Source organism: Rhinichthys klamathensis, unplaced genomic scaffold (assembly GCF_029890125.1).
Source record: "Rhinichthys klamathensis goyatoka isolate OS25496 unplaced genomic scaffold, OSU_Roscu_1.1 h1tg000391l_1, whole genome shotgun sequence".
Taxonomy (NCBI): domain Eukaryota; kingdom Metazoa; phylum Chordata; class Actinopteri; order Cypriniformes; family Leuciscidae; genus Rhinichthys; species Rhinichthys klamathensis.
This window is the reverse complement of record NW_026606894.1, coordinates 519,518-530,261: the sequence shown is the minus strand read 5'-3', so window position 1 is coordinate 530,261 and position 10,744 is coordinate 519,518. Positions and strand designations below refer to the sequence as shown.

General features: G+C 41.4%; 1 protein-coding gene across 1 annotated transcript; it reads left to right on the top strand.

The window, feature by feature from the left end:
* Positions 1–2,591: 2,591 nt before the first annotated feature.
* bmp16 (bone morphogenetic protein 16) lies at positions 2,592–10,445 on the top strand. Its single transcript, XM_056234261.1, has 3 exons — positions 2,592–2,695; positions 7,549–7,880; positions 8,257–10,445. Exons 2-3 carry the CDS (start codon positions 7,556–7,558, stop codon positions 9,204–9,206), a joined length of 1,275 nt encoding a protein of 424 aa, XP_056090236.1. The 5' UTR covers positions 2,592–2,695; positions 7,549–7,555; the 3' UTR covers positions 9,207–10,445.
* Positions 10,446–10,744: the final 299 nt, after the last annotated feature.

Here is a 10,744-nt window from a genome sequence, read left to right as displayed (position 1 = left end):
AAAATTGGCACACGTGCAGTCTTAATTGTACACTGTCTAATATGAAAAGGGCTTCATTTGTGTGTTTTTTCTCGTTACTTTGTTGTCAGTTCAATTTCAAAATACATGACATGAATCACGTACAGTAAATGATAAAGGCTATATTTGATTCAAAATGGAGAAATTGACGAGCACTGTTTGAACGTTTAGGCAGACCAGCCTAAAAATGTTGTCAACCTAACAACAAACAGAGCGGTTCGTATTGAATGATTGTTCATATTTGGACAAATTCAAATTTTCGATTAGTTAAACAATAAATCTCCTGTGGTTTCCCTAAATGGCTATGATAAGTAATTCAATGGAATGGGAAAAGCGTGCCAGTATTATGCAAAAAATGAAAATACATTTGAGTTTATTGAGCGAGCAGATGGTGACAGTCAAACAACAAAGATTCCCAAGAGATTAAGAAGAAATATTTCCAGTGACATTTGAGGGTTGCATTCGGTTATATGTAATTTTTTCGTGCCGGCCACAAGCCAGAAGCAGCACGCCACAACAGAGAAGAATAGTTTGTGAATAAATTCTCACAGATCAGTACAGGAACACCACAGCCAATAAATAAATGAATTAATTCAGGATGCCCCACCCATGCCGGAATGCAGAAGACTCTCCCAACTCCGAGGAAATGTGAGGCCGATGACATCTCTCTCTGTTTCAAACATCAACCAAGAGCAAGTCTACAGGAAGATCCTCATTTTTATCATCCAACAGTAGTCACTTGCTTTCCTTACTTTTTATTTCTAGACAAACCCACTCACTCAACAACAAACTTTTGGGTGAGTCTTTCCAACAACAAACTTTTGAAAGGGCAAAAACGAAGCAAAATGCATTTAGGAACAACTTTTAAAAGGGAGGAGAAAACTCGTCCCATATCTAGGCCGTGAGTCCAATCAAACTTTGACATTTTGCAGCAAATTAATCTGTCTGGAGAATTAGGCTAGATTAGGACAGGTTAGACCGGTTGCATGACATGCCATTATCCAGAAAACTAACTACACAATATAAAAGAAAATATGACCCTTCATCATTAACTGTGAGTGAAGACAATTTCTGGGGTTTTGTGCAGACAGAGCACCAAAGAATCTGTCAGATTTCCAATTCAGTCTGTTATGTAAAAAATTAAAAATAAATGCGTATTGTTGTGCCTGTGCAGTTTACATATGGAGTTAGAAAAATTACAAAAAGGTTTCAGTTTTATGTTTGCTAGTTTGAACTTTAAACATTGGACTTTAGACATTTAACCTAAAAAAGTAGATAATTTCATTAGAGGTGAAATCCAGATTACAGAATTTTAGAATTCAGATTTTCAGATGAAGAAATTCTTAACCTACAAATTCTAAATTCTAAAACTGAAAACTCTCACCACCAGTCACCACAAACAAATGTCATATGTAAAATTCAAATCCGTGTCAAGCTCCACATACATGTTAATGAATTTCAATGTCTGATTTTTACTCTGGCGTACTGATTTGCACATGACGTCCAAAGCAAAAAACTCCTATGGCACAGAAGATTCTGGAAAGCAGTGTCCTTGCATGGGCGAACTTGCTTCTCTGTACAAGTGTGTGTGTTGAGAAGGGGGTGTTTCAACTGATTCAACAGATGCAATCCAATCTGTCAGACGATGCTTGTGAGGTTACAGACATTTTCTCATTGCCCTGCCAGATGCATACCAATGCATTCCACCCCACCGGAAGGACGAGTGCACCTTGCTCCCTCTCTCGTCTCTCTTTCTTTTTGAGTTCCTTTTGCACTTATTATCATCTCTCCCTCTCAATTCCTGGTGATAGATGTGTTTTCCTGGCACCCTCTGGCTGTTCATTAGCACCAATGACAGTGAATTAATCTTGTATCATCATTAGTTCTCTTTCACCTTCATGACTCACTCCAGAGTAAACACTCGCTCAGATAATGTCAGATCAACTGGCTATGCCGCCCATTGTGTGCTGGACTTTATCTTTCATGTTTTTTTCCTGTTTCCTGCAAAAGAAACATTTAGACCCAAATGTAAAGTTGCAAATGGCAATCTGACCTATACTGTGTATCCAAAGCAGCCCTGACCTTATCTTTGTTTGTGTGTGTGTGTGTGTGTGTGTGTGTGTTGTACGTTTGAAGAGGTGGGTGGAGGGAGGGGGCATCGGTGACATCACTATCAGGGAGGATCCAAATGGACAGGAAAGTCAATTAGAGTTTAACTGAGTTTACCAGCTGGTAAAAGAGAGAGAGAGAGAGCAAGAGCGAGAGAGGAAAAAGGGGAGGAGAGCACAAAAGAGAAGTACAGACAGAATCAGAGAGGAAGGGAGAAAGTCAGCTACAAAGCCAGAGGGACAGAGGAAAACTAGCCGGCACAAACTTACAATTCTTCCTCTCTCTCATTTCATTATTTCTTTCCCCTCAGCTGCTATTTTGCATCCTAGTCCTGGTATAAGAACGGCATCCAGAAAACCAGTGGATGTTTTTAAAGAGTGCACTTCTCCAACACTCACAACAGGATGAGTGCCTGAGGACAAGCTGGAGAGGCTCACGTTATTCCACAGATACATAAGTTAATCCAGCAGAGGCAGACGGCGTCAGGAGCGAATGAGAGGAGAGGGTCTGTAACGCTGGAGCTCAAGGACAAACCATGGACTCTGCACACCTCCCACTTCACCTGGACGTGAGTACTACCCTCCACCGCAGAACACCTTGATGCTTGCAACATCAGTTATATCCTGGCTCACGGGTAAAACTATGACTCTATGAAGTGCTTGTCTGGTTTTCCAGTTTAAACATGGTTTATGCAAGATACATTGACTTTCAGCAGCAAAGAACATTTAAAAATATATATCGTGAATGAAAGGGATAGTTCTGTCACCCTCGAGTTGTTATAAACCTGTATGAATGTCTTTCTTCTGTTGAACACAAGAGAAGATATTTTGAAAAATATGGGTAACCAAACAGTTGATGGGCAACATTGACTTCAATTGTAAATAGAAGAGAAAAAAATACTATGGAAGTCGAGGGGGCCCATCAACAACTGTCAGGTTACCGACGTTCTTCAAAATATCTTTATTTTGTGATCAACAGAAGAAAGAAATTCATACAGGTTTGGAACAACTTGAGTGTGAGTAAATAAATGATGACAGAAGTTTCATTTTTGGGTGAACTATTCCTTTAAGTTTATTTTCTTACACACAGCATATTACTTGGTGTTTTAAGCACAAATCATACAAATATTACTTGCTGCTTATTTACTGTGAACAAGTCTTATCCTATACAATTCTTCTTCTCGAGTCAATTTATCTTGTTTTAAGGATGTTTAGATACTGGACAAGACGATGTTCTGCAATGTGTGACTCAAATCTGATTAAACTCGATCAAAACATCAAACAACCACGTTCCTCATCAAACTGTCTGCTCTGTGCTAAAAAAATCACATGCATTGCCTCTCCAAACCCAATGACAGATTAATAGCGGAGATGCTTCCTCAGAACATGTGAAACAGGCAGATCAGTGTTTCCATGAAAAGCAAAAAGCATGCAAAAGCTGCTAAGATTTCCTTACTGGAGCATTCAGAAGAAGAGATGGAGAGTAGATGCTGTCCAGGACGGGCAGAGAGTTGAATATATTCTCTTGGCTTGGGGGATAAAATATATAGCAAACAAACAGGCAAGTCATTTGCTAACTGGATAAATCAAAAAGACACAATCTGGCAGTAAAAAGGGACGTTTTGATACGTCATTTCAGAGCTTTAAAAAGTACGTTTTTTAGGATGTTACAGTGTTGCGTTAACTAAAATAGATCATTCAGCGTTTGCCAGATAATAATACAAACTGTCTGAGGGTTTCAGGACCGCCAAAACGGTCAAATTGATAACAGAATGTTTTGTGGGGGTTAGGGGAGGATTCTGGGAGGAAATGTCTCGTCTTGTCTGGTCTACTCTACTCATCCTTGGAGACCACTTTAGTCTGTTCTTAGCTGAACCTTTGGCAAGCTGCACACAATGTGTGTTTGTGTATGTTTCTATAGCAGTATCAGTGAGTTCTGGAGTGTGTCTTTCAGTCTGTAACAGTGGGTTGTGTATATGCATGTGTGTGTGTGTGTACTGCTACAGAGGACTGTTCCAGTGAATGTTATGGGGCACAATCTGAGGTCTGGGCCGCTGTCATTATCTCTTAATCGGTCCAGCTGGGATAAATTACAGGTCTGTGCTAATTTACCCCAATAAAACCGCTCTACGGCCTACCTGCAATATTATTCTAATGATTTCACCTCTTTAATTCAGCAAAACAGAGGCACAGCTCGACCATTTGTGACTTCTCTCATACCTTAGGCGCTCAAACTTGGGGGGCAAATAAACATTGGTACCCTTTGCATCCAAAAAAGTAGAGTATGTTTAAGAGTGTTCCCTCTTGAACAAAATGACAAAATGTGTGTGTTAGGGGGGGGGGGGGGTCTGGGGAGAAGCAGTCTAGGGAATGAACGAAAGGAAGAACAACAGGAAAGGAGAGCGGAGGGATCGGGGTACGGAGTGAAATGTGAAACACGAAGACAGCGGTGGAGGATAAATCAGCAACAAGCAGAGGCACTCCATTGACCCCTATGGCCCTTCACTGCTGACTTGTGGGTAAATCCAAAGAGGGAAACATGAGAGAGAACTGGCCTTTCCTAGAACTATGTAACAATATATCAATTCTGGAAGTCATGCTTTACAGGAAGAGAACTGATAAGAAGAATAAAAATAGGGGAAAAAATGTGGAAAGAAAGCTGAACGAGATAAGTGGATGCAAGGACACCCTGCCCTCTACTCTGAGGTCAGAAGGTCACATCGCTCTGGTAATGGCACGAGTCTGGCCGACCTTTTCTCTGCCGGGGTCACCCCTTGCCGTCTGTTCTGGGGTCTAATAAACGCCCCTTTCCGCCCCCTCCATCTGATTAGCGCTCTCCCTGTAGAGGAAGTTATTACGTGTCGAATCCAATCACAACAGAAACCATGACACACATGCAGCATGAACACACAGCAATGGGGGGAGGGACTGCGGGGAAGACAGAAGCGAAGGAGTCTAATGAAGTTTTAGAGGGGAGGTGGCATTCAGGAGAGCTTCTCCGTCTGGAAGCTACACCTCTGTGAGGTCCCACTGGGCGGAACAATCGAGTGGATGGGTAAAAGCCACTTAATCTACTTTACTGCCGGATGCTGTGGGCGTGGGGGACTGTCTTATCCTGTGTGTCCTTTGAGGATTTGGCTGGAGTTTGGTGAATGAGTGTGAGCGAGAGGGAGGGGACAGAGGACAGCGAGAGGACGGTATACATCCGCTTCTCCAGTGCGTTTTAACACCTGTAGTTGAGGGTTATCCTAGACTCCCAAAGGAGTCGCTGCTCAGCAAGTCCTGACTTGAGCAGATTCTACATCAAAAGAACACTTAGTTTGACTCAGATGTAAGTGTTTCTGGGCCCGGTGAGACCACCCAGCACCTTGTCGAAGAGTCTTCTTGGATAAACATGAGACAAACCTTATATGCCACAGATACTTTTAAAACCACAGAAATCATTTACACTCATCCCTCAGTTTGTAAGAACAGACAAAATGTGTGTTTACAGTGATAAAGGAGGACTACAGGCCAGGCATAGAATGGATGTCCCATACTCTTCCAATGTAATTAGATTCAAGTCAAAGCTGTTGATGGCTGATTTAACCATTTGCATGTTTTTCTTTCAGAGGTCTCGTATTAACACCTCCTACAAACTCCACCATATTTGTAAAGGACCCTTTGAAGGCTTAAGTAGGTTTAGAGTTGAGACCGATGGAAAGAATAGTTCACTTTGAGAAGATTTCGCCACTAATGGATGACAGCTTGTAACAATTAGATCTTACTGAAAGGATGGAGATCTGAGTGTGTGTGCCAGTCTTTCCTTTCAGGTAACAGAGCGGCTGACAGTGACGTAGACAAGGCCCAAATTCAGACTTTACAAGTTATGTTAAACTTTCCACATTAAAGTTGTAAAATTTCTGACTGCTTCCTCTTCGAGTTCTGTATTGCACACTATATCAGAGAATATCTTGATGAATAAAAGTCAGTTTGTTGCTTTATTTTATTTTATTCTTCAAAAGCTCACACAATTATTTGCAAATGACTGGGATAAATGTATGAAGAAAAAAACCCTAGCAATAAACCATCACAAACACTAAACCTCCCAGTCTCAAATTACTTTTGAAAGGTGATTTACTTTAAGTTGGTCACAACCATAAACATCAGTGTGCAGACACAATCTGTAAACTTTTAGCCTAGTGATTATTTTCAAGCAGCTGTTTTAGACACACAAATGACAACCAGTCCCTCTCTTTGGGTCACCGGCACAGCGTCAACAAAGACACATAATCAAACTGCAAAATTGAAATCTGCTTTCATCATATATTGAACGTTATAATCACTCTAGATTGAACATATGCCTCACGAGTCACGGCCATCCTAAAATGACCACACCTGTTTTATAAACAGTAAATTAAATAAAGTAACTTAATATAACGTAGCATGACATAGCCTAGCATAATGCAATATAAATTTGAATGTATTGTAAGTTATGCATGTGCTTTTCAAGAACACAGTGCACCAATGATGGATGTCCTAGGTTATTCTCATTTGTCAGGTAAATTAACTTGAGAGACACAGGCCTAATGAATTGGTCTAACAGGCCTATTGTAGACCTCTAAATCAAACACCACAGGCCATGATCTCTGTAAAACTACTTTACTGTAGTTCCCTTATGGCACTGTTTCTGCGATTACCGTCTCCAAAACAACAAATACCAGTAAATCAACAACAAAAACACAGAGTGAAAGTTCCTTGCCATGCTACAAACCAAAGTACTAGCATTAAATCACCTGTCATATAAGGGAAATCAAAGACGTAAGGGCTAAAGCTAAAATGGTCAATCACCATGGTAAATGGGTTTATTATATCACTATATTTCTGCCCATTATTATTTTCAAGCCAGGTTTTGTGGATAGTTCACCCAAAAATAAAAATTGTCATTGTTCCAGTCCAAACCTGACATTTTCCCTGTTTAATACTTAGACTTAGACTTTAATGTCCCCGAAAGGCAATTTGTTGTACAAAACAGGCATATTGACACATAATCCACAACACAAACATTATCCACATGCACAATGTCATAAATAAATAAAATAAAAAATAAATATTACCACTTCACATTACTTCACATATATTCTCCAATCATACCCCTCCTCCCACCTTATTTGATTGGGTTATTGCCATAGGAACGAATGAGTATTTTGCTCGATTTGTTCTAACCTTAGGGTATCTATATCTACGACCAGAAGGGAGCGGCTTGAACTCCACTGAAAGTGGATGGGTTGTATCCATACAAACCTTGTCTGCCTTCTGTGCCAATCTGGTCAGATATAATGAAAGTCAATGGGGTCCAAAACAGAAAAGAAAAACAAACATAATCTTCAAAATATCTTCAGCAGTCTCAAAATGAGTCCTCTTTTTACCTCTCTCTTCATAGGTCCAACATGTTCCCTGCTAGCCTACTGGTTCTGATGATCCTGCTGCTACCTCAAGCCTCATCAGGACACCAGGAGGATCCCAGTCAGACTCATGGAAACCTGGCCAGCCCTCTAGAGCCTAGTTTGGCCCACACCATTCAGAACCTCCTGCTGAACCGTCTGGGCCTTCAGTCACACCCCAACCCCAGTGAGGAGGCACGGGTGCCCCAATATCTTCTCGACCTGTATCGATTCCACACTCAGCAGTACCATCTCATTGAAGACCCAGAGTTTAACTACCCCTCCCAGCATGTGCAAGGAGCCAACACAGTTCGATGCTTTCACCACACAGGTATGAGCAACTATTGTACTAGATCATAGAGAACACCAATTCCCTTGGCAGTGATAAAAAGCTAACTTTACCGCAAACACAGCACAGAGACCTGCAAGTCAATTAACCTACCTTAGGTGCCAGCATGCCCACTGAAAAAGCTACCTGTGGATTCAATGTTCTGATATTTTTCACTCAAGTCTTGGCATTAGCGTAGACACCTTGGAACAAGTTAAGAAGAACATGGCTTATTTTCATAAGTGCTCCTAGCAAATGATGTGCAATTATTATTTAGTTGGACAATTATGCCATTATGTAGAGATCAAGTGTTTGATCACGATGGAAAGAAAGTATTTTACAGCTTAAGAACTTTTTCTTTCTCTTTTTTCTTGTGTAGATTCTACAGTGCTGAGTCTTCCAGAAGAGCAGAAAACACCAGTGGACAGCATTCACATTGGCTTCAATCTGTCCTCCATCCCGTCAGAAGAGAGTGTGGTGTCGGCAGAGCTGCGTTTCCTTCATGAAGGGTTTAGTGGAGGTTCTCACGTGGCCAGCCTTTACCTTTCCAACGGTGACCCAGCATCAAAACCCACACTGCTCCATTCACGCCGGCTGACTAGAGAAAGAAAAGGTGCAGAACTTTGGGAAACCTTTCCCCTGGATGGAGAAGTGTTTCACAATCTACCCAAGAGGTCAGGGAGCCTGTCTTTTATTCTGGATGTTATTGCAGATGATAATAACAGCAGTCTTCCTAAAGAGAGACATCTGAGGGTGCGCAGGTACACGGGGCAAGATGAGCCCAGCTGGGCGAGGCAGAGGCCCTTACTGGTGACTTACAACCATGATGGGCGCAGCGAGCCTTTTGTGCCCCTCAGAAATCGGACCCCTGCTGGCAGGCGAGGCAAGGGCAGGGGCAGGGGCAGGTTTAAGGGTGATAGGGGTCAGGGCTCTGACGTAGGCTGGCGGGTGGGACGGAATGACAGGAGAGTGAAACGAAATGGTGGGAGGGCCGCCAAGCTCAAACGACTCTCCCGCACTCGCTGCCGTCGGCACCCGCTGTACGTGGACTTCAAAGATGTAGGCTGGAATAAATGGATCGTAGCCCCATCCGGTTACGATGCTTTCTTTTGCCTTGGAGAGTGCCGCTTCCCACTGGCTGACCATATGAATTCATCTAGCCATGCCATGGTTCAGACGCTGGTCAACTCTGTAAACGGGGCCGTGCCGCGGGCTTGCTGTGTGCCGACGGCCCTTAGCCCTATCGCCCTCCTCTACTTGGACCAGGAGGAACGTGTGGTGTTGAAAAACTATCAAGACATGGTGGTGGAGGGCTGCGGCTGTCGATAGCAAGATACTCATGGAATAAATGAGAAGGGTGGACTGGATAATAGAACTAAAAAGGGACTACAATCAGGAAGTGGGTCAGAAAGAATCTGAAAGAGACAAAGAAAGCGAAGTAAAACGGTCATGAGCACCTTCTCATAATCCTCTGGAACCCAGCTTTGACTTCTTGTGTCCAATGAAGCATTGTATTTGTGTGAACTATAAGCACTCAGTCCAAACGTGATGTCTCCGTCTTATGTAGTACACTCCAGCTTTCTGTCTTATAGGTGTTCTTGTTGTTGTGTCCATCCTGCTCCTGTTTTGTGAGTCCTTCCCTCATAAACATCACATCATTGACAACTCAAAGGGACCAAGAAGTGACCAAGGACTCTCATTGAGCGTTTGGTGCGCTGGACAGACTTAAACCCGAGGGAAGACGATAAGAATATTGAACTCTTCATCTCTGGTAGCAAATGAAACTTCAAGGTATGCACTGCGACAGAGACTATAACTGAGTACGGGGCACTTCTCCTTATGAGCTATTTAAAAAATCCTGACACCAAGAAATTATGACGTTATTGTCTGAATGTGTTAGTGATATTATTTATGGTGACCTGTTCTTTTTATGTATGGTGCAGTCCAAAGAAAAGTTTGCTATACAAATACTGTGGTAGTAAGTAAATCTAATTTAAGAATGCGTCAATATATCTATTTAAATAGCAAAAAAAATATGGAATATTTAATCTTGATAAATACCGCAGATATATAAGTACCAGAACGCCTTATAGATCCATTTAAAGCCAGTTAAAACTGGTGTTACTCATCTATTATTTGTAAAACCACAGCACTGAATCATGGCAGCTTTATATTGGCATTGACTAAACAATGAGGGCTCTCTCCTTACAATAGAAGCCTTGTGAAACAAAGAAAATTGCCTAAACATTCCAAGATATGGTGCCAAATGTTATGTTATGTGCCATAGGTGTGCAAGCTTGCTAAATGGTATTATACATAACTTTGTGTCTTCAGTCATCATGTAGTTATCACACAAGTGTTGACCAAACTGTCAGTATTTAAAGACATTCAGTTCAACAACAACAACAAAAAAAATCGTCCAAGCTTATTCCGATGTTCTGTCATGAATAGCTGATTATATTTTAGTATGATGCTTTATGTGCAGTTTAAACAAAAGCCTTGAGAATGTCTGACATTGTCTGGAGCCATTGTGAAATGTGTAATAATAAACAGCAAACTAATCCGGCAGTTCTAATCAAATTTTCTTTAAGAAAATGATCTCAGTCTTTGACTTTTCTCTTCTTCAGAATTGCTTTCCTAAAACCCATAATTTGGAGGAATACATTTCATGAAATTCAGTGTTTAACATACCAATAAAAAAAAATAAAAAAACTGGAACTTAACATTATTGTGTATACTATACCCAAAGAAATAAATTAATAAATAAGTATTAAACTAGGTTTTGGGCACTTGTCAGGCTGGGAGACCAGCTTATACCAGGTAAGACCAGTAAAACCACACTAAGATGCTTTTTTAGCAGTGGACTT

Coding starts and splice junctions, on each gene's coding strand:
- bmp16 (XM_056234261.1), top strand. CDS start 7,556: ATGTTCCCTGCTAGCCTACTGGTTCTGATGATCCTGCTGCTACCTCAA. Junction 7,881..8,256: donor TCGATGCTTTCACCACACAG/GTATGAGCAACT, acceptor TTTCTTGTGTAG/ATTCTACAGTGCTGAGTCTT.